The sequence below is a fragment of the Physeter macrocephalus genome, chromosome 12, assembly GCF_002837175.3.
Source record: "Physeter macrocephalus isolate SW-GA chromosome 12, ASM283717v5, whole genome shotgun sequence".
NCBI classification, from domain to species: domain Eukaryota; kingdom Metazoa; phylum Chordata; class Mammalia; order Artiodactyla; family Physeteridae; genus Physeter; species Physeter macrocephalus.
Window position 1 is genome coordinate 11407274 of NC_041225.1, and position 24186 is coordinate 11431459.

Here is a 24186-nt window from a genome sequence, read left to right on the forward strand (position 1 = left end):
GGCCTCTCCCGTTGCGGAGCACAGGCTCCGGACGCGCAGGCTCAGCGGCCATGGCTCACGGGCCCAGCCGCTCCGCGGCATGTGGGATCCTCCCGGACCGGGGCACGAACCCGCGTCCCCTGCATCGGCAGGTGGACTCTCAACCACTGCGCCGCCAGGGAAGCCCCCAGCACATTCTTTTTTTTAACGGACATTTTGTTTGTTTCCTGTGTTTTACAAATACCTCGCAGAAAACCTCCAGGTACATTGCTTTCTTTATGCAGGAGCGTGTCGGAGGCAGGTACTGCAAACGAGAACTACTAACCATAGACTATATCCATTTTCAGTGATAACAGATACTGTGAAATGCCTTCCAAAAAAGGCTGCAGTGAATTCCATTCCTAATCACCCTGCCGACCCTTGACATTATCAAAGTTTTGAGTTTTTGCCAGTCCAGTGGGTGAAAAATGATATTTCACTTCAATTCACCTCTTGTCCATTTCAGCCTGTTTTCATATACTGACCACGTATGATTTTTCTTCTATCAGTTGCCTATTTGTTCCTTTGCCCATTTTGTATGCTACGTAAACAGCAGAGTTTATATCATCGATGCCCCGGATCCTGCTCTGGCGCCCTTCGTGTCCCTGTGGCCGGTTCCTGTGAGTAGCTGAAGGACCAGAAACAAGACCCATACGCGTGAAAAGGGAAAGGCTGCAGGTTGGGGCTCAAGGTTAAAAAAATTAGAAAGAGTTTTCGATGTCAGGGAAGGGGGAGAATGTTTACTGAAGACCTGTTATGTGCCAAGTATAGTACTAATTACAAACTTCCATCTTGTGAGGAAGGAGGGTATTACTGTCATTTTTATCTCTCATTTTACACTTCAGAAAAACCAAGATTCAAAGAAGTTCAATGACATGCCCTAGGTCACCTGGATACTAAAAGGCAGGGCCAGGATTGGACCCAGATCCCCCGAGTTCTACAGCCCCTGCCAGTCCCATCGTGACGGCTTAAGGGCAGGAGAGGTGGCGGAAGGGATGGAGTGGGCTGCTCCGTGGGAGGGAGGCTGCCATCACCAAGGCTGCATGGTGCCACGTGGAGAGGAAGGTTGGGTGAGAGGCCCTTGAAGTCCTTGCCCCCTCTGATGTGTGAGGGTTTCTGTCTGTCTCCCTCTCATCTCCCCCATGTTCTCCCGACCTGGAGGAACCTCAGAAACATGGTGTGAAGTGAAAGAAACCAGGCATGAAAGACCACATATTCTATGACTCCATTTGTATGAAATGTTCAGAAGAGGCAAATCTATAGCAACAGAATGTAGATTAGTGGTTGCCAGGGGCTGGGGTGGGAACAGAGATTAGCTATAAACAGGCACAAGGGATCTGACAGTTTGATGGAAATGTTCTAAAACTAGATCGTTGTGATGGTTGTATAACTCGGTAAATTTACTAAAAATCACTGAGTCATGCGCTTAAAATGGGTGAATTTTATGACATGCAAATTATGCCTGGATAAAGTTTTAAGTAAGGGAGGTGGACACAGGCTGCAGGGATAGGGGAGAGGGGTCAGGGGAGGCCTCCTGAACTATGACCTGAACTAGAGGCCGAGAGACAGCTACCGGTCCTAGGGTCTTCGGTGAAACGCGATCACCTACCAGGAAAACTGCCGCTTCTAGTAAAGGTGGCGAAAAGCCTGCTTGGGCAGGGAGCCAGCGGCCAGAGACACACCAGTGACACTCAGCCCCACCTTCTTTGCCTCGCTCGCGTCTTGGGGTCTCCTGAGACCTGTATCTCACCACACTGTTCCTGTGACAGCAGTTTAGAAAATTGTCCCCCAGCACCTCCCCAGCTTGTCTCAAGGGGAGCAGGCCCCTCCCCATGGCGGCCTGTGGGTTTCTTTCATGATAACAAGCTTTGAGCTCTGTCTAGGTGCCCCGCCAAGCTGAGGGCCTTGTGTATAGTATCGCATTTTATCCGGCCTTCCCTGCAGCCAGGTGAGCATTCCCACTTGACAGGTGAAAGAAACTGAGGTTCAGAGAGGCTGACTCACTTGCCCAAGGTTGCACAGTATAAGCAGCGGTAGACAGGGATTCAGACCTAGGCCTGGCTTACTTACCACTAGGCTACACTTCCCCATGGTCCCCACCCCCAATACAACCTCCACCTGCTCCCCTTGACGCCCCTCCCCCCAACTTGGCCACCTTCACACACATCCTGGTTATTCTTAATAACCTACTAATGTTGGAATTGCATTTTACCCTGGGATTTTACTGAGGGTTGGTATCAGAAATGATGCAAAAAATCTGAAGACCATTTTTCCATCATTTATAAAGTGCTACTGAATTCACTATCGTTCAGCGGTCCTTACATAAGAATGAACAGAGCAGATTTTTTCCTAGAATTTAGCGCCAGGATGAAGGCTTTGATGCCCGGGTTGTTTCTTTATATCATTGTGGTGGGGGGAGGGGTGTTAGTGGTGCCACGTGACTTGGGGTCTACTCTTTGCTTCACAGGGTTTTATTGCTCCTCCAGAGCCAGGGCACAGACCCAGGTTTTGCATCCTCATCTTAGTGCTTCTACTGACTTGGCCTTTTGTGTCCTTTTTCGGTTATACCCTGCCTGAAATCCTTTAGGCAAAGTTGGGGGGCATACTTTATAAAATGAGCTCATTCTGTCTCCGTCTTTATGTTCCCTAAGACTTTGTCCTTCTGTACATGGGTTCTGATTTGCTTTTTACTGTGAACTCATGTGGCAGCTTCCCTCTCCCATCCCCTGGATCCTGCTAGATGCCTCCCCCCAGACTCTTTCTGATACTTTATATAAATAAGACAAAGCAACACCAGTAGCATGAGGCGGCCCCGGTGTGGCTGCTTGTGGTTTGTCCTATGGGTGGGAGCAGGTGGCACTTTCTTTTTGTCACCAGTAACTTTTGGGGGACAGAGATCAGTGTTTTTTCAGAAACACATTTGGCTGATGGGTTCAAGGCAAGTGTGTGTGTGCGTGCATGCGTGTGTACTAAGCTACGGTGTCTGGTGCTTGTAGCACAGAGCAGTGAGTTGGTTTACTCATTAGTAAACATATATGAAGCACACACTGTGTGCTAGGTCCTCTATTAGGCGTCAAAACTGGGGAAGGTTAAAGTGCTGGTCCTTTGTCTTTTTTTTTATTACTTTTTATTGGAGTATAGTTGATTTACAATGTTGTGTTAGTTTCTGCTGTACAGTAAAGTGTATCAGTTATAATAGGCATATATCTACTTTTTTTTTAGATTCTTTTCCCATATAGGTCATTACAGAGTATTGAGTAGAGTTCCCTATGTTATACAGTAGGTTCTTATTAGTTATCTATTTTATATATAGTAGTGTGTATATGTCAGTCCCAAAGTGCTGGTCCTTTGGGTTGAGTTTTTTGTTTGTTAACAGCTCTATTAAGATATAATTTATATATTGTAAAGTTCACCTGTTTAAAGTGTATAATCTAATGGTTTTTGTTATATTCACAGAGTTGTGCAACTATCGCCACAATCTAATTTCGAACATTTTAATCCCCGCCAAAAGAAATCCTGTGCCCATTAGCTGTCTTTCCCCCATTCCTTCCCCAAACCCCCAGCCTTAGGCAACCACTAGTCTACTTTCTGTCTTCAAGGAATGTCATATTCTGGACATTTCATATCAAGGGGATCATATAATATATGGTCTTTTGTGACTGGCTTCTTCCGCTGCAAAATATTTTCAAGATTCATCCATGTGGTAGCGTATCACTACTTCACTCTTGATTATGGCTAAATAATATTCCATTGTATAGAGAGTCCATATTTTGTTAATCTGTTCATCAGGTGGTAGACATTTGAGTGGTTTCTACTTTTTAATCCTGCTAGCAACATTTGTATGCAAGTTTTGGGTGGATGTATCCTTCATTAAGTTTTGTCCTGTGATGATTTGGGAGTGTCTCCCACTAGAGTGTGAGCTGCTGGAGGACAGCACTGCTGTCACACTCAGCTCCCTTTCAGACCCCAGCTCAGGGCTAGAGAAACAGGCTGGAGTCCACACTTGGGAAGGGCTTGCGGAAGGAAGGAAGGAATGACAGGAGGGAGGGACGGAGGGAGGGAGAGTGTCTGCTGTGCTTCTGAGGATCTGGGGGTACGGGAGAACTCACCCTTCTGGGTCACTAGGTTTGGGAACCGCAACACTTTCTTCTTGGGAGTGGGCTTCTTGGTGGTCTGCGGAGTGGTGGGAAGGACATCAACTACAAAAGCAAGACACATGTTTTAGCCAGGTAAACAGCAGGTGGATTCAGAGATAAAACTGACAACTGCACATCTTATATCCAGGTACTGAAGTCCTTCTCAGTGTTCCCTAGGCTGCTATGGGGCTTGAAGGTCACAGATCAGTAGGATTTTTGATCTACTTCCCCAACTCTCCCATGAATCTGAAGGCCTAGGGATGGGGGTCTGTTTGGTGTCCTGGAGAGAGGGGCTCTGGAGCCACCCAGATGTGAAAAGAGCCCCAGAACCCCTGAATAACCACTGCGTGACTTGGGGCAAGTCCTATCACTTTTCCGTGCCTCAGTTTCCCCTATTTTAAATTTATTTATTTATTTATTTTTGGCTGTGTTGGGTCTTCATTTCTGTGCGAGGGCTTTTCTCTAGTTGTGGCGAGCGGGGTCCACTCTTCATCGCGGTGCGGGGGCCTCTCACTATCGCGGCCTCTCCCGTTGCGGAGCACAGGCTCCGGACGCGCAGGCTCGGTAGTGGTGGCTCACGGGCCCAGCTGCTCCACGACATGTGGGATCTTCCCGGACCAGGGCGCGAACCCGCGTCCCCTGCCTCGGCAGGCAGACTCCCAACCACTGCGCCACCAGGGAAGCCCAGTTTCCCCCATTTTAATCCAGTGTCACATGCTGAAGTGTTGCGACAGGGCAGAGGACAAGCCCACAGGGCAAAGGGGGACACCTGAGGCTCAGAGATGCTAAGGGAGCGGGGACACCGGGCGCCGCTGAATCCAACCCCTGCCTCTGAGGGTTGGGGAAAGACATTTCACTGAAATGATTTTCTGCAAAATGGTAGGAGAGGGAATAGGGGGGACACCATGAACTTGAACTCTAGAGTCAAGGGCAAAGGGAGGGGCAGCCAATGTTTGGTCCTTTGGGGCCTGGTAGCTTCCATATAAAATGTGGACACTTCAGACGCTCACTGCCCTGAGCCCTGAGCAGTGGAGAAAACGTGCCCCGCTCTGCCTGCTCCATGAGGTTTCTAGGAGAGCCAACTAACCAGAACTAACCCTTACCGAGCTCCCACCTCGGGCTAGCGCCCTTGCCAAGAGCGGCAGCTTAAGCTTATTGAACCCAACAGCTCTGGGGACCGTCACTATTTCCCCCATCTTATCTCCGAAGAAGCCTAGGCTCAAAAGGTTGAAATAAATCACTTGCTCAGAGTTCAAGAGCCACGAAACGGCAGGGCCGGCATCTGAGCCAAAAGATGCCTGTCCTAGGCTCTCACCCCGCACGCTGAAAAGATGCCTGTCCTAGGCGCTCACCCCGCACGCTGCCTCAAGAGCAAATGCGTTTTGACAAATAGTTAGGAACATCAGGTCATCACAGTGCTGAGGGAAACTATTGTAAAAGGGGAAAACAGGCTTAGTCTCTTGCTCTCAAAGCCGGGGAGGAGCTCGGCCCCCTGCTGCGGTGTTTTGACCTTCCATTACCCTCTTTAGTCCTCACTGCCTTGGAAGTGTTCATTCCCCTACTTCCTACACGTGGAGGCACAGAGGCTCCCGGTGGGGCAGTGGTGAGCCTGAGAGGGGGCAGCTCTACAGGACTTCGTGCCCTGCCTGGGCACAGTGGCCCGGGGACGGACGGGCGTGGGTTGTGGGGGAGACTTGTTCTATTTCAATGTCTTCTTGCCCAGAGGCAGGTCCCCTTGATTCTTCCTGATACCACCCTGCCACACCCAGTTCTCCCCACTTCTCTCCTCTTGGAAAGGGGCAGGAGTTTTGAGCCCATGGTGTCTTGAGGGGGCCTGAAAAAGGCCCGTCTTCCCCCAGATACTTTCTCTACCATCCAGGCTTCCTCCTTTCAAATGTACTGACCTTCTGGCAGGAGGGCAGGCTCTGACTCTGAATCCCCGTACCCTGCGGAGATGATACGGTTGCCAGCACGTGTGTTGGGGAGGGACTGCCATTCCCGGGGAGCCAGGCAGTGAGAGGGGTTTGGGAAGGTCAAAGCCAGGAGTGAGGGGGTGGTGGTACACGTGGTGGGAATCTTCTGAAAACCAGTTTTGCTTATTTCACCATCCACCTTTCCTAGAGCCTGAAATCTCATGAGTAGGCAGTGTGAGGCTTATAGAGACAAAAACAATAAATCAAACCCAAACCCCAAACTCACAGAAGCCCAACTTTCAATACAAGAATCAGTTGACACCCACCCCTCCAGGGATGCCTCGGTTTCTTGTCGGGAGAGCTCTCCCTACCTTCCCCACCTCCTGATTTAAGACCCGAGGTTGGTGACATGTGACGAGGGCATCACTCTGGTTTGTGTCTTCCTGATCATGTGGCTATGCCTGCACCTCCCATGCTGAGTGGTCTATTCCTGGGGGTCCCCTTGTCACTCTCAATGCCCCCAGCCTGAAAAGATCCCAGGTGAGTGGGAAGCAAGACAGTGGGAGGCCCACTGGGCGCTGGCCTTGGCCATGGGCTAACCTGGGGAGGGGGCCTTTGAGGATTCCTTCACACCCTTGATAGTTTAACCCTCACCATCCAATATGGCAGCCACCTGCCACGTGTGCTACAGAGCACTTGAAACGCGGCCAGTCTGACCCGAGATGTGCTGTACACATAAATATCGAGCACTTAGTATGAAAAGCGAATGTAAAATATTTCAGTAATAATTTGTATACTGATTACACATTGAAATGATAATATCACTGATACACTGGGTTAAATAAAATATATTATTTAAACGAATTTTACTTGTTTCTTTTGATTTTTTTTTGAATGTGGCTATTAGAAAATCTTAAATTACATCCTTGGCTCGAAACATATTTCTGCTGGACATGATGACTTAACTCCTGAGGAACTGCAGTTTCTAAGGGCTGGAGGGAGTCATGGAGGCCCTTAGCAGCTCCACAATACAGATGGGAAAACTGAGGCCCAGGGAGGGGAGCGACCTGCCCACAGGCACTGGGTAAATTTGCAGCAGAATTTGCAGCTGGGTCTGGGATCCAGCCTCCTCACTCCTTGCAGCTCTGGGCGTGGGTTCAAGCTATGGGTCCCCATGCTTGTTCTTTCCCTGTGTGCACACTGGGAGGGGATTTCTGAGACCACTAGCAGGTCTGGGGACTCGGCCCAGCCCAGCCACAGCCTCAGGTGAACGTAGAATGGCTGAAGGACAGTGCTGCCCTGTCTCCAGAAGAAGCAGCAATGCTCCTAAGCATCCCGTCTGCAATGGGATCAAACAGCACCTGCCTCCCTGGGGGGCTGACAGCAGTAAGTGAAATAACTACGTACAACACTTGTACCTGCTTGGCCCTGGGTTACTTTTTGTTTCTATTAGCGGCAGTGCTGTCGCTCCTGGAGGTCCTTCTCTCCTGCAGGGCGGGGCTCACTGAGAGTGGGATGTCCCAGGGCCTGGCACGCACCCGGCACCCAGTAGGTCCTCAGTGCTCGTCTACAGCACTGAGCCAGATTCTTACCCACACTCAGCTGAGTTCCCTTCCCAAAGGTCAGGTCGGGGTTCCCAACCGTCATGCAGAAGTAGACGCCGCTGTCGGAAGGCTCCACACTCTGGAGGCTGAGAGTGTACCGGGAAGAATCTCGAAGCACAGTTAGCTTTTCCTGCTGCATCTCCTTGCCGTACACAGTCCCTCTGGTGAGATCCCAGAAGGCCAGGAACTCGTAGTGACTGTCAGTGCTCGGGGCCGGGCGCTGCCTCAGCCAGTAGATGCGAGAGTTAGTGGGGAAGTTTTTAGCTTCACAGGACAGCATCACCGTCTGGTTGGTCTGGGCCGTCATGGACGCAGGGGTCTGCAGGAGTGCTGAGCTGCCATGCAGAGCTAAGAGAGGCAGGAGCAGAGACCATCAGCAGCTTTTCTTGGCCAGGCTCGTGGGGCCTCAGAGTCACCCGTAGTCAAGTATGAGAGAAGTTATGAGAGAGCCTGCCCAGTTGCAGGGCCTCGGGAAATGCTGTGTGAAATGCAGCCGGTGGCCCCAGGACTCAGAGCTCGAGCACCCCATCCCCCATGCGATCATCCACCAGGCAGGTGTTCATGATGCAGCCTGACAAAGGCGACAGACTCACTTTGGGATTTTTATTCCCATTTCACAGATGAGGAACTGAGGCATGACATGACTTATTCAAAGTCCTGCTTACAGCTAGTAAGTGCCCGGGAGTCAAACTCAAGGATTCAGTCTGAAGTCAAAGCTGGTTGCCTTTCACCTTGTCCTGCTGCCTCTCTATGCAGACCTTCCAAAGGCTCCAAGCCGCTGAAGGAGACCCAGGGCAAGCTCGGAGAGGAGCTCAGAATCACCGGCAGAGCACGTGGCCGGTCTGGCCAACCCAAAAGAGGGCCAGCCACCGTTTCTGGCCAGTGACAACAAACAGCAAGAGGAACTCACCCTCCCCTGGTGGGCACAATTCTAGCCCGGTGCTCCCCGAGCCCCTCATCAATTGGTCTCTGGACCCCCATTCCCGAGTGGAAGGACAGAAACCCCAGACGTGGCGCTGGGAGTTCATTTCAGTCTCAGATGGGAAGCCCCTGCAGGTAGGGGATTGTTCGGGAAAACTAGAGCAGAACGCACAGACCTAGCCTTGAACCCCGTCTGTGCCCCATGCCAGTTGTGGGACCTCAGGCGAGTCGTGGAGCCTGTCTCCTCCTATAAAAGGGGGGCGGCTTGCTGCTGCTGTCCTGCCTGCTTCTGAGGCTTAGAAGGTCCAAAAAAGCACTGCCGAGTGGAAAGTGCTATCTGTGGGTAAATCACTGTCTGTGTGTCTCACATCTCAGGGGTTGTTACTGGTAGCAAATCGTAAGGAGAGGATTAGAATATGGGTCCTTCACGGCCAAGTCCAACAAACTGAATGCGACCTGGCAAAGCTGTCATTTTAGCTGCGGGGCAGAGGAGACTGCAGACCAGGGCAGAGACCCAGGAGCATCAAGGTCCAGAGAGGACACAGACCTGGATGGGCAGAGGAGGCCACAGAGTGTGTGTGTGTGTGTGTGTGTGTGTGTGTGTACCCAAGGCTTTCTGAGGTCGTGGCCCACATTCACAATCCTGCCTGTACTTGGGGCTCAGGCTCCCCGGCCCCAGAGTGACCTTCTCTAACACTGAAGAAATGAACTTAAACTTCTGGACTCCCCTCACACTCAGGTGACTCTGAGCTTCTGATTGCACTGAGAATGAAAAGGCACCTGGGGCCCAAGTGACTGCTGGGCCTTCCCTCTTCTCCCCAAAAGCCATACTGCCTTTTTAGCAGAGTAGAGATTCTTCACTGTGTGGGGTCATTGACCTCTTGGGGGAGATAGTAAGAATCGACAGGGAATTCCCTGGCAGTCCAGTGGGTAGTACTCCTCTCTTCCACTGCTGGGGGCACAGGTTCGATCCCTGATCAGGGAACTAAGATCCCGCATGCTGCACGGCTTGGCCAAAAAAAAAAAAAAAAAAAAAAAGAATCACTGTCCTGAATATGGTACGTCCATTATTTTGTTTAATCCTCACCACAGCTTTTGGGAGGAAACATACCATTTTACACATGAGGAAACAGAGGCTCAGGAAGGTTCACACAGCTGCTTAACCTTATAACAGAGGCTGCTTAAGGTCACCCAGCCTCTTTGTGGTGCATCCAGATTCAAACTCAGGTCTGGGACCCCAGAACCTGAGCTTTGAGCCACTCTTGAATTGAGGAAACCCGGATCTACATCATGGGCTCATGTGCACATAGTGGGGCTGCAAGTAAGATTCCAGAAGCTCTACCAAGAAAGCCCAGAGTGGAGAGGGGTCGGAGGGGCCTTGGGCTCTTTGTGTACGATCCTCGCCTGCGTCCTGACTCGAAGACTTCCTGGCTGAGACACACCCTGGTCTCTCTCGTGCCCACTTGCTTTTCAGCCCCTGGAGGCTGAACCCCCGGCTGTGACTGGGTCCAGTCTGAACTCCGGACCCAGAGCCAGGCCTTACCACACTCACGGTCTCATTGGATTTATGTGATGGCCTCCGTCCCCCCCGTGACTCCACTCTCAGTGGGACCTGCTGTTTCTAAAATGACCCACAGTAACACTAGTAGCTTTGAATGGCCTAGCCTAGCTTCTACTCGAGATGTCGTTGAGTTCATTAGGTCAAAGCCCAGGCAGGCAGGCCTTATCGCCCTGGCAGGGGGATCAGCTTTGGACTTCTTGAACACGAGAGCAAATCGACCACAGGTTAGTGGGCAGTTTGGGGTGTGGAGGGGTTTCTTCTAAAACACAGACTGACTGGGCTTGGCCAGAGGGACAGACTCTCTGCTGTATTCTAACCCCAACATTCGAACTCCATCGCTGCTTGTTCGGGGAGCCACACAGCCTACGACACCCACCCCCAGGGAGTATTCGGGAAACTGGGGACCCTGAGGGGGTACCCTGACACACCTGCCTGAGAGCTGGCAACTGCCTGGTATTTGGCGGATCGTGCTACAGATGCTTTCCCGGAAGTAATAAAAATATGTCTACAGAACCCTGGGCCAAGCGCCGGTGCACCAAAGCCAGAACTAGGCCCCTGGCCCCTTCCTGGGGGCACATCTCTGCCACACCTGGACAAGGGCATTTTCCCTTCCTCTCTGGACCTCCTTTCTCTCTTTTCTTCCTTCCCATCTCCTTCAACCCTCCCTCCTCCTCCCTCTCTCCCTCCTCTCTTCCTGTCTCCCCTTCTAGGTTCAGGCTTTGGGGCAGAGGTGGCCTCAGTCCTGAGGCTCCCGGGACCCCTGGGGTAATGAGCTCCCTGGGAGGTTTTCCACCCCCAGGGGCTGTGCCTGCCGGTCGCCTCCCGGGTGCCACCGCAGCTCCGGGCTCTGGGCTCGGCATCCTACGGGGACAGTTTTCCCAAACTCCACGGCTCAGGCTCTTCCCGGGCGCAGCGAAGCCCACCCGCTCCAGCCCCGCGCGCCCCAGGGTCTCCCCGCCTTACCGGCCAGCTGCGCGGCGACAAGAAGCCAGAGCCGCGGCTGCATCTTGGCGCGCCCGGGACGTCTGGTCCTGGCGGGGCTCGGCTGAGATGGTCTGGGCTGGGACCTGGCGGGGCAGCTGGGGGAGGGGGGAGCGGGTAGCAGGGAGGGAGGGACCTGGCGGGGGAGAGGGGCGGGAGTCTGGTGAGAGGATGGCAAGGTCTCTGCCCTCATCCTCCCCGCATTTCAAAGGTCTTGGCTGCGTCTGCAGTAAGGAGGTAACGCCGCTGCGCTGGCGCCAAGCAATGGCACGCGTGTGATCGCCTCCTGCCCTGGGAGATCGGAACAGGATCTTCACTCCATGTGACTCCAGATGAGGCAACTGAGGCTCAGAGAAGTCAGGATGCTCAGGAGGGTCCCACGGGAGTGGTGGTGGAGTAGGACCCTAACTCCAGTCACTTCCTTTTATTAATTAATTAATTAATTAATTAATTAATTATTGTTTGTGGTACGCGGGCCTCTCACTGCTGTGGCCTCTCCCGTTGCGGAGCACAGGCTCCGGACGCGCAGGCTCAGCGGCCATGGCCCACGGGCCCAGCCGCTCCGCGACATGTGCGATCCTCCCGGACCGGGGCACGAACCCGCGTCCCCTGCATCGGCAGGCGGACTCTCAACCACTGCGTCACCAGGGAAGTCCACTTCCTTCCCTTTTGAGTGGTTATTGACAGCCTCCTGTGTACTCCAGGGCCAGCTGGACCTGAAGTCACCAAGACCCAGGCCCTTTCCTCAAGGGCACACACTTGTGAGGGTGAAGGAAAGTTAACTGACAGTGACACATAGTCTGATGCTGACGAAGGTGAGCTGGGGTGCCAGCCTGGGCCGGGGGCAAAGCCAGACCTTGACCTTCAGAGTCTGGAAGAGCTGAGAAGATTAGGATGCTCTCTCTACCCCCCCACCCCCCCAATGTGTAATTTCTGTTAAAATAACACTGAAATGGGGAGTTAGCAGAAGATCAACAAAGATGCCCGCCCACTTTGAAGCTGTGTGTGTGTGTGTGTGTGTGTGTGTGTGTGTGTGTGTCCCCTCCCCTCCTGCTGTGCGGTGCCCTGCAGCTCTGTCTGCCAGTGGTGCAGTCGAGCTCTGGGCAGGGAGACTTGTCAGGGTGAACTTGCTGTTCAAGTGCAGCTTAGCAGAGGAAGCGGGGAGTGGGAAGGTGGGGCAGGCCATGGCGCAGGGACACTTTCAGCGTCCAAAGCCAATCTCCTTTCCAACCTATTCCTGCCTCAGCTCCCTTACCCATCGCTGGGGACCTGGGGACCGGCACTGCTGAGCTGGGTTCAGAGAGTTCAAAGTCACTAGAGGGGGAGGAGCATGTCCTGAGTGTGGGGCTGCTCCTACAGCCCAGCCAGAGGCCAGAGTCTCCCTCCATATTTCCTAACCAGGAGCAACCGCTGAGGCCTGAGCGTACACAGGGCAGACCTGGGGAGACCCCACATTAGTGTGAGCTTTTTTTTTTTTTTGAAGTGAAATTCACAAAACACAAAATTACCATTTAAAAATGGATATAATCCAGTGGTATTTAGTACATTCACGATGTTGTGCAGCCACCACCTCTATTTAATTCCAAATCATTTTCATCTCTCCCAAGGAAATCTCTGTACCAATTAAGCAGTTTCTCCTTATTGCTCCCTTCCCCCCCAAAATCCTGGTAACCACTAATCTTCATTTTCTCTCTATTGATTTACATATTCCGAATATTTCGCATAAACAGAATTGTACAATATGTGGCTTTTTGTGTTTGGCTTCTTTCACTTCCAGTAATGATTTTGAGGTTCATCCATTTTGTAGCATGTATCAGTACTTCTTTCCTTTTTTATGGCTGAGTAATATTCTGTTGTACATATATACAACATTTTGTTTATCCCCTCATCTATTAATGGACATTTGGGTTGTTTCTACTTATTTGGCTATTGTCAATAATGCTGCTATAAACTTTCTTGTGTAAGTATGTATTGAGTACTTGTTTTCAGTTCTTTTGTGTTTATACCTAGGAGTATAATTGCTAGGTTATATGGTAATTCTGTGTTTAACTTTTTGAGGAACTGCTGAACTGTTTTTATAGCAGCTGTGCCATTTTACATTTCCACCAACAATGTATGAGGGTTCCAGTTTCCCCGCATCCTCACCGACACCTGTTACTTTCTGCTCTTTTTTTTTTTTTTAAATATATCCATCCCAGTGGCTGTGAGGTAGTATCTTATTGTGGTTTTGATTTGCATTTTCTTAATGGCTAATGATGTTAAACAACTTTTCATATGCTTCTTGGCTATTTGTATTTCTTATTTGTGTGTCTATTCAAATCCTTTGCGCATTAAAAAGATTAGGTTGTCTTTTTGTTGTTGAATTATAAGAACTCTTTATATATTCTGGATACCAGACCCTTCTCTGATATATGATTTGCAACTATTTTCTCCCATACAGCTGCTTGTCTTTTCACTTTGTTAATAATGTCCTTTAATGCACATAACTTTCTAATTTTGATGAAGTCCAATATTTCTATATTTCTCTTGTTTCTCATGCTTTTGGTGTCATATTTCAAAATCGATTGCTAAATCCAAGGTCATGAAGATTTACCCTGATGTTTTCTTCTAAGAATTTTATAGTTTTAGCTCTTATAATTCAGTTATTGATCCACTTTGAGTTCACTTCTATACATGGTGTGAGGTAGGGGTCCAACTTCAATTCATTCTTTTGCATGTGGATATCAAGTGGTTCTGGCATCATCTGTTGAAGAGACTATTCTACCCCCATTGAATAGTCTTGGTATGCTTGTTGAAAGTCAGTTGACCACAGAGGTATGGGCTTATTTCTAGACTCTCAATTCTATTTCATTGATGTATATATCTATCCTTATACCAGCAACACAACATTTTGATTACTGTAGTGTGATAGTCAAGTTTATGTTAACTTGACTAGGCCACGGATGCCCAGATATCTGTTTAAACATCACTTCTGGGTGTGTCTGTGAGATTGTTTCTAGAAGAGAGTAGCATTTGAATTAGTGGACTGCTTAAAGCAGATGGCCTAACCTAGTGTGGGTGAGTAACATCCAATGTGTTGAGGGCCTGAATGGAACAAAAAGGTGAAGGAAAGTTGGATTTGCCCTCCTTCTGCCTGTCTGCCTGAGATGGGAGATTGATCTTCTCTTGCCCTTAGCACTCCTGGTTCTCGGGCCTTTGAACTAGAACTGGAATCTACAACTTTGGCTCTCAGGCCTTTGAACAACAAAACCCAGGCTTTTGTGGGTCTCCAGCTTACAGACAGAAGTTCATGGGACTTCTCAGCCATCATGCTTGAGACAGTCAATACCTTTAATAAATTATATATATCTCTATATATCTATATTTATATATATATATCTCTTATTGGTTCTTTTTCTCTGAACAGCCCTGATTAATACATGTAATTTTGTAGTAAGTTTTAAAACGGAGAAGCGTGAGTTGTCCAACTCTGTTCTTATTAAATATTGTTTTACCTATCTGGGGCCCATTATATTTCCATGTGAATTTAAGAGTCAGCTTTTCCATTTCTGCAAAATAAGCTGTTGAAACTTTAATAGGAATTGCATTGAATCTGTAGATTGCTTTGGGTAGTATTGCCATCTTTTTTTATTATTATATTTTTATTTTAAAAAAAATTTTTTTAACATCTTTATTGGAGTATAATTGCTTTACAATGGTGTGTTAGTTTCTGCTTTACAACAAAGTGAATCAGTTATACATATACATATGTTCCCATATCTCTTCCCTCTTGCGTCTCCCTCCCTCCCACCCTCCCTATCCCACCCCTCTAGGTGGTCACAAAGCACCTAGCTGATCTCCCTGTGCCATGCGGCTGCTTCCCACTAGCTATCCACCCTACGTTTGGTAGTGTATATATGTCCATGCCACTCTCTCACTTCGTCACAGCTTACCCTTCCCCCTCCCCATTTGCCATCTTAACAATACTATGTTTCCCAACCCATGAACATAGAATTTCTTTCCATTTATTTAGGTCTTCTCTAATTTCCTTCAGCAATTTTTTTTCTTGGTTTCAGTGTACAAGTCTTTCACCTTTTTGGTTAAACTTATTCTTTGGTATTTTATTCTTTTGGATGCTATTGTAAATTGAATTGTGTTTTCTTAATTTCCTTTTTAGATTGCTCACTGCTGGTATATAGAAACACAACTGATTTTTGTGTATTGATCTTGTACCGTGCAACTTTGCTTAATGTTTATTAGCTCTAGTAGTTTTTCTGTGTGTGTGGATTCTTTGAGATTTTCTACATATAGTATCATGCCTTCTCAGAATAGAGATAGTTTTACTTCTTCCTTTCCAATTTGGATGCCTTTATTTCTTTTTCTTATCTAATTGCTTTGGTAAAACTACCAGTATAATGTGGAATAGCAATGGTGAAAGCAAATAACTTTGTTTCATTTTTGATCTTAGGGGAAAAGCTTTCAGTCATTCACCACTGAGTGTAATGTTGGCTATGGTTTTATTGTACACCTAAGTATATTCTATCATGTTGAAGAATTTCCCATCTATTGCTAATTTTCTGAGTGTTTTTTACGATGAAAAGTTATTGAATTTTGTCAAATGCTATTTCTGCTTCAAGTGAGATGATTCTGTGTTTTTTTATTTTTTTGGTTTTTTTTGCGGTACGCGGGCCTCTCACTGTTGTGACCTCTCTTGTTGCGGAGTACAGGCTCCGGACGCGCAGGCTCAGCGGCCATGGCTTATGGGCCTAGCTGCTCCGCGGCATGTGGGATCTTCCCAGATTGGGGCACAAACCCGTGTCCCTTGCATCGGCAGACGGACTCTCAACCACTGCACCACCAGGGAAGCCCGATTCTGTGTTTTTTTTTCCCCTTTGTTCTGTTAATGTGGTGTATTACATTGATTAATTTTCTTATGTTGAATTGTCCTTGCATTCCCAGAACAAATCCCACTTGGTCACAGTGTGTAATCTTTTTAATATGCAGTTGGGTTGGGTTTGCTAGTATTTTGTTGAGGATTTTTGTATCTATATTCTTAAGGGATATTGGTCTCTAGTGTGACCTTTGTACAAGATCAACCACTGAGCTGCTTTGGCCTGTGAATGCTTTTAGAGCTGTAGCCATTCCTGTGCAGTAGTCAATGCAGCAGAGGCATTAATGACTGTAAATCGTCTAAGCTGAACCACGTTTCCAGTTTTACTCTCCAGCCTCTGCAGGCTGTGCTGATCTAGAAAAGCTTTCTTGCCCTCATGCCATTCATTCAACAAACGCGTAGAGGGAGCCATCTAACCCCGTGCTCAACGCGGGGAAATCAAGGTGTGTGAGAGTCAGTTCCTGCCCTTCAGGAGCTGCATCTCCTGACTGACACAGCCGTGTTGCCAGACAATTACAATTGCAGTCAGTTCAAGCTCCACGTCACCCATGAACTCCCATGCTAAAATCCACGGTCCTGATACTTACCTGCCCTGAGTCCTCTGTCCCTGATCCTTCTGTACCCATCATTCTCAGCGGTTGGTTGCAGCGAAGGGAGGCAAGTGTGGTGTTGGGAAAGCAGGAGCCCCTTGCAGTCCTGCCACTCACCATCTGGGTAACTTGGGTACATTTACTCAACTCTTTGAGCCTCAGTTTTCTCAATTGTATACTGGAAAAATCCTAACATTGAGGGGGACAGTGATGTAGACACGTGAACTTTCTAGTAAAGAACTTTCAAGTTAAGGAGCTCAGATGATGTGAAGTACATCTGAAACAGCCAAGTGGTTATTGTTTCCTGATGAAACACAGCTAGCCCAGACCCTCCTAGAAAGCCCAAGCCATTCAGCCTAAAAACTCTCCCAACCTCCAGACACAGCTTTAGATATACTAACTATTCATAACCAGATTGCACCCCCTCCCCCAAATTATTCCTTATTTGAATCTTTACCTTATACCTCAACATGTCAGCCTGTATTTGAAACATATAAGGCGTGGTTTAGGCTGATGTTTCCCTCCCTGTCGTTATTCACCCCTCACCTTTATTTTTCCAGATTTATGTATTCCAGGATGGCATTTTCTTTAAATTGACTTAAAAAGAAAAGCTCAAGTAAATTTATGTTTTTCAAAAAGTCGAATAACAAGTGCCATAAATGGAAAGTAACTGTTACATACGATGCAAACAAAAGCTGAAGTCAGCAGGGGAGGTTAACAGCCCTAGAGAGGGGTGTAAAGACACATTAGCACTGAACGGGGCCTCTCTCCTTGCAGAGCACAGGGCGTGGAGGAGACCTGAACAGTGAACCGCCTTCTCCCTTTGTCATTTAATGTTGTTTGATGCTGTGTTTGTGCATTGCCTAAAGTAGCATTTGGAAACAAAGGTGGGAAGAGCACTGGCTCAGGTCTCAGAGGATCTGGGTTGGAATTGTTGCTTGGTTCTTCCAGTCCCTGAGGTCTTGATTTCCTCCTTGGATAAATGGAGGTAAGGGCTTCCCTGGTGGCGCAATGGTTGAGAATCCTCCTGCCGATGCAGGGGACACGGGTTCGTTCCCGGGTCCGGGAAGATCCCACGTGCCGCGGAGCGGCTGGGCCCGTGAGCCATGAACGCTGAGCCATGAACGCTGAGCCTGCGTGTCCGGAGCCTGTGCTCCGCAACAGGAGAGGCCACAACAGTGAGAGGCCCGCGTACCGCAAAAAAAATAAATAATAATAATGATAAATGGAGGTAAGATACCAGCCTTGTTCGTGTCACTGGGTTGTCTTCAGGGACAAAAGAATTCAGGGACTCAATTTCTAAATTTTTGTTCAGTTGAACTCGAAGGCTAAGCCGGGCATTCTCAGAGGGAGCAGAAACCTCTGGGAAGGGGGCACATTTTGTAGATTTATGGGGGCCTATGTTGATCGTCTGTGTTTGGGGTAAGGAGAGGGAGCTACCGGCATTTGGTGGAGGGGGACTAAGGATGCCAGAGGTTCTACACATCTGGGATGATACCAAACAGCAAACAATGGACACTCCAGCAACCTGCAAGACTCTCAAAGTCCATCCGGACCCACATCCAGGTGGGTTACCTGCTCATCATGACCCAATCCCAGAAATGAGCTCTATTATATATACATCCACAAAGCCTTCCTTCCTACTTTCCTTCTTTGTATCTCACTTGTATTTCATTCTCTGCTTTATCTCAGTGCCTAGAACAATGACAGGAATTCACTATTTGTTAACTAAATGAATAGATAAATGCCTATTTTCCTATTGGGTTGTTCATATTTCCTTATTAAATGGTAGAAGCTATTTGTCTATTAGGGTTATATCACTCAGGGCCAAATCAAGAGACAAACCATACCAGTAATTTAAACAGAGAAAATTAGATATAAAGAATTTTTAACTAATAAAAGGTGGTTAACAACCAAACGGGGTATTAAAAAAACACAGCAGGCAGACATCCCTGGTGGTCCAGTGGTTAAGACTCCGCACTTCTACTGCAGGGGGCGTGGGTTCGACCCCTGGTAGGGGAACTAAGGTCTCACATTGTATGGCCAAAAAATAAGCAAAATACCAGCCTTGTTCGTGTCACTGGGTTGTCTTCAGGGACAAAAGAATTCAGGGACTCAATTTCTAAATTTTTGTTCAGTTGAACTCGAAGGCTAAGCCGGGCATTCTCAGAGGGAGCAGAAACCTCTGGGAAGGGGGCACATTTTGTAGATTTATGGGGGCCTATGTTGATCGTCTGTGTTTGGGGTAAGGAGAGGGAGCTACCGGCATTTGGTGGAGGGGGACTAAGGATGCCAGAGGTTCTACACATCTGGGATGATACCAAACAGCAAACAATGGACACTCCAGCAACCTGCAAGACTCTCAAAGTCCATCCGGACCCACATCCAGGTGGGTTACCTGCTCATCATGACCCAATCCCAGAAATGAGCTCTATTATATATACATCCACAAAGCCTTCCTTCCTACTTTCCTTCTTTGTATCTCACTTGTATTTCATTCTCTGCTTTATCTCAGTGCCTAGAACAATGACAGGAATTCACTATTTGTTAACTAAATGAATAGATAAATGCCTATTTTCCTATTGGGTTGTTCATATTTCCTTATTAAATGGTAGAAGCTATTTGTCTATTAGGGTTATATCACTCAGGGCCAAATCAAGAGACAAACCATACCAGTAATTTAAACAGAGAAAATTAGATATAAAGAATTTTTAACTAATAAAAGGTGGTTAACAACCAAAAGGGGTATTAAAAAAACACAGCAGGCAGACATCCCTGGTGGTCCAGTGGTTAAGACTCCGCACTTCTACTGCAGGGGGCGTGGGTTCGACCCCTGGTAGGGGAACTAAGGTCTCACATTGTATGGCCAAAAAATAAGCAAAAAAAAACCACAGGTAGGGATTGGCGAGCTTTTTGTGTAAAGGGCCAGGTGGTGAATAGTTTAGGTTTTGTGGAATAAGAGGCACAATCAAAGATACTATATAGGTACTTATATGACAACACAGAAGAGAAAATAAATTTCCACAATCTCTCTATTGATGAAATGAAAACTATAATCATAATTGAGTACAAGCTTTGTAACAAAGTCCTTTAATGAGAAGAATGGGATCCACTGTTTGGGGATAGCATTTTGCTTCTTTGAGGTTCCAGTGTGCAAACGGTTCTTTGATGAAGGGCTGTACACGAAACAGGCAGAGGGCTGGATCTGGCCTGCAGGCTGAAGGTTGCCCACCCTTGATGGTTAAGGGAGGGTGAACAGGGGAGAGAAACTTGGAAGAGGGCCTCCCATGACTGAGGTTCAGAGCTCTGCAGAGAGAACATAGATCTCTCAGGTCACACAGCCCCCCAGTGACAAAGAAATATGTCAAAAGGCATGGGCTGCCGCTAGGTCACACACACACACGCGCACGCGCACACACACACACACACACACACACACACACACACACACACACACACAGGCAAGAGTTGCTGCCCCAGAAAACTGGCAAACCTGGGAAAAGGAAGAAAGTCCCTCCAGCTCCCAGTTTATGGTGTCCCTCCAGCGCCCTCTACTGGCAGAGACTAACTAGCCGGCTGGCAAAGGAGACACGTTGACAGGGTCGTTTCACAAAGCGGAGCAAAGAAGCTGCTTGGAGCCAAGAGGCAATCATTTGATCACGGGCACAAGAGATATTAGTAGAGAGTGTTGCAAATATTTCTTCCCAATCTGTTTCTTACCTTTAAAATATTTATTTATTGGACAGGTAGTAGTCTCATATAGTACAAAATTCAAAATAGAAATGTACACTTTGAAAAGTCTACCAGCTACCTCCGTCTACCCGCTTCCCCCAGCTCAGTTCTTGCCCCCAGAGCCCAGTTACCAGTGTTTTGTGTATCTTTCTGGAGCTGCTCAATGCATATGCACAATGCATATCTTTTAATTTCTGTTTTAAAGAAAATGTACCACAAAATCTTCTGTTATATGCAGAGTTTAAATGTTTTTGCAAATACATGGATTATTTTTTCTTCTTTTATGGCCCCTGGCTAACGTGTCTTGTTCAGGAAATCCATTCATATTCCAAGACTGAAAACAATTTTCCTATATTTTCTTCGAATACTTTTCTATTCTGGTTTTAAATTGACATCTTTAAACCAACTGGGTTTTTATATTTGAACAGAGTCTGAGGTGGGGATCTAATTTTATTTTCTTTGAAGTATGGCTATTGAATTGCTTCAATACCATTTAATCCAGCCTTTCCAATGGATCCAAGTCATTTAATATCCAGGTCCCAAATCTCCAGCATCAATAACAACCACCGAGGATAGCTTCATCCCACAAGTCCCACTCCTGGGTGCTATCTTTGCCAGGATGCTTCTTCTCTCTACTGGACCTTCTTCCCTCCTTCATGGTGTCCCAATCATGGGCGCTCTTCTTTCTGTACTTGGACTTCTCTGTGCTTCCTGGCGCCACTCTGGCCTTCCTCCTGTTCTCCTTGTGGGAACCTTCGTCGTCTTCATCCCTGTGGTGCTTCCTCTTCCACGATACCTGGTCCTCATCGCCATGTCCTCCTCCTCCCTTCTCCCTGGACCTTCCCGTCCAGCCTCCGTCTTGATCTCCTGCCTGATGGACGCGGGTGTGGTCCTCTGAGAAGCAGCTGGCCTCTTCTCTGTGTTGTGCTGTGTGTGGGCCAGTGGTCATTCCTTGCACAGGTGGGCTCGGAAACCACCGGATATTGAAGAAATGGTCGTGTTTTTTCTGACAGTGATTTACAGGTTCCAGTCTTTGCCGGAAGTGATGAATATTGGACAGTGTGGGTAAGCGGCTTTCCACTGTTTTCAGCCTTTTGTAGGAACTGGGGGACTTGTGGGGCCTCCTGCAGGGGAATCTCTGCTCCAGCATTGGAGGTCTGGGTGCAGTGTGGTCCTTTTCTCTGTACACAGAGTCTTCTGTCCCTTTTCTAAAGCAAACCTCTGGTTGTAATCCTCTGGCTCTTTGCTTTCTAATATAATCCTGAAGTTCCTGTTGAAAAGAGTCATACGTCTTAGAATTTTCCATTATATTGACTATGGATGAAACTCTGTCAAGGAAGATGAAGAAAAAACTTTCTGTTAATTGTTTTGCTATACACGTATGCTTTTTTCTTGAAAAGATCAGCTTCTCCAATTTCTAGTGGAGATTATATTATAATCATGTGCTGTAAATACCATGTAGCCATTGATTTTGAAAACATATGGTTTTGCAACAAACAACCCAATCGAAAAATGGGCAGAAGACCTTAATAGACATTTCTCCAAAGAAGACATACAGATGGCCAGTAGGCACATGAAAAGATGCTTGACATCACTAATTATTAGAGAAATGCAAATCAAAACTACAGTGAGGTACCACCTCACACTGGTCAGAATGGCCATCATTAAAAAGTCTACAAACAACAAATGCTGAAGAGTCTGTGGAGAAAAGGGAACCCCCCTACACTGTTAGTGGGGGAATGTAGGTTGCTGCAGCCACTATGGAAAACAGTATGGAGGTTCCTCAAAAAACTAAAAATAGAGTTACCATATGATCCAGCAATCCCAGTCCTGGGCAGATACCCGGACAAAACTATAACTCAAAAAGATACATGCACCCCTATGTTCATAGCAGCACTATTCACAATAGCCAAAACATGGAAACAAACTAAATGTCCATCGACAGATGAATGGATAAAGAAGATGTGGTACATATGTACAATGGAATACTACTCAGTCATAAAAAAGAACAAAATAATGCCATTTGCAGCAACATGGGTGCAACTAGAAATTATTACACTAAGAGAAGTAGGTCAGAAAGAGAAAGACAAATACCATATGATATCACTTATATGTGGAATCTGAAATATGGCACAAATGAACATATCTACAAAACAGACATAGAGATCAGACTTGTGGTTGCCAAGGGGGAGGGGGGAAGGAGAGGGATGGACTGGGAATTTGGTGTTGGTAGATACACACTATTACATTTAGAATGCATAAACAATAAGGTCCTACTGTAGAGCACAGGGAACTGTATCCAATCTCTTGGGATAAACCAAGACTATCAAAGAATATTAAAAAAGGAATGTATATATGTATAAAACTGAGTCACTTTGCTGTACAGCAGAGATTGGCACAATACTGTAAATGAACTATACTTCAATAAGAAAATATATGATTTTGACATAGACTGAGAATCATAAAATATAATGGACTAAGAAAATGAGTCTTAAAACGCTGTGTAAATTTGAGGATCTGGAAATATATCATTAATGTCTAAAATTTATCACTGGTTATTGCTAGGTTTGGGGATTATAGATGGTTTTAGTCTTTCTACTTAATTGTACTTTGTGGGGTTTTGCCATAAATAATATAACGTGTAATAAAAGTAAGAAAATCAAGTCATTTTAAGAAAACAGAGAGAACATCAGGCAAATAAATTAAACTAAAATTATCTGTAAATTCTACAGCAACAGAACTGGCTAGTCCCTGTGCTTTTGTGCCAAGAAAGAAATAATAGGGATCATCATACATTTTCTCTCTCTCTCTCTTTCACACACACACACACACACACACACACACACACACACACGATGTGTATGTATGTATGTATATATACACACACACAGGTATACTTTAATCTCATAGCTGGGGTAAAAGAACAGAGGAAGATGCTGCTTATTGTGATAAAATCTGGACCTATTATTATTCCTTTTTTTTACAGATGAGGAAACCGAGTTCAAGTTTAAATAACTTACTTAAGATCACACAGCCAGAAAGTGGAAGAGCCAAGATTTGAACCCAGGCAGAGGGTCCACAGCCTGCTCACTTCACCAGTCCAATATTGGTACCAACCTCCTAGGTGTTATGAGGACTAAAAGAGTGATGGGTACAGAGCAACTGGGCAGTGCCTGTCAGCTATGAATATTCTCATTCGGATGCTGGAATGACAGCCAGCAGCATTTAATGTGTCACTGGTGGTCTATTCTGAGAACTTTTCTGTTTACTTTAGTGTTTTTATCTTTCCAGTTAATTAAAATAAATACCTGTTTGTGCTAAATGTAAAAAGCCACAGCAGCAAAATACACTATAAAATTAAACTCCGCTGATTTCGCTCTCCGGAGATAACTAGTGGACATACTACTGTTACTGCAGACTAAAACTGTTCAGCAAGGCGTGAGGTCAGATCGTACATTCTGGTTCGCAACTTAGCTTTTCTTCCCGAACAATATATTCAGACCCATTTTCTGTTTCAGTGCACAGAGGCTCTACCTTATCTTTAAGAGAGCTGCTTGGTGCGACAGAACAGATGTGGGCCATGATTCACCCCCCGCGCCATGCTGCGAGGCTTGCGGGGATCTTATTTCCCCAACCAGGGATTGATCCTGGGCCCTCTGCTGTGAAAGTGCCGAGTCCTAACCACTGGACCACCAGGGAATCCCCACCTTCTTCCCACCCGCCCTTTTCCCCATGATTCTTTTTTTTTTTTTTTTTTTTGCGGTACGCGGGCCTCCTTCTGCTGCGGCCTCTCCCGTTGCGGAGCACAGGCTCCGGACGCGCAGGCTCAGCGGCCACGGCTCACGGGCTCAGCCGCTCCG

At 47.2% G+C, this 24186-nt stretch overlaps 1 protein-coding gene across 1 annotated transcript in view; it reads right to left on the minus strand.

Moving 5' to 3' along the window:
• CD8B (CD8 subunit beta) overlaps positions 1-11191 on the minus strand; it is a 17081-nt gene extending 5890 nt beyond the window's left edge. Inside the window, exons 1-3 of the mRNA XM_007118887.4 lie at positions 11117-11191; positions 7660-8019; positions 4128-4217 (exon numbers count right to left, since the gene is read on the minus strand). Coding sequence (XP_007118949.2) covers positions 4128-4217; positions 7660-8019; positions 11117-11159 — 493 coding nt within the window. The 5' untranslated portion in view covers positions 11160-11191. The remainder of the gene's footprint in view (positions 1-4127; positions 4218-7659; positions 8020-11116) is intronic.
• Positions 11192-24186: the final 12995 nt, after the last annotated feature.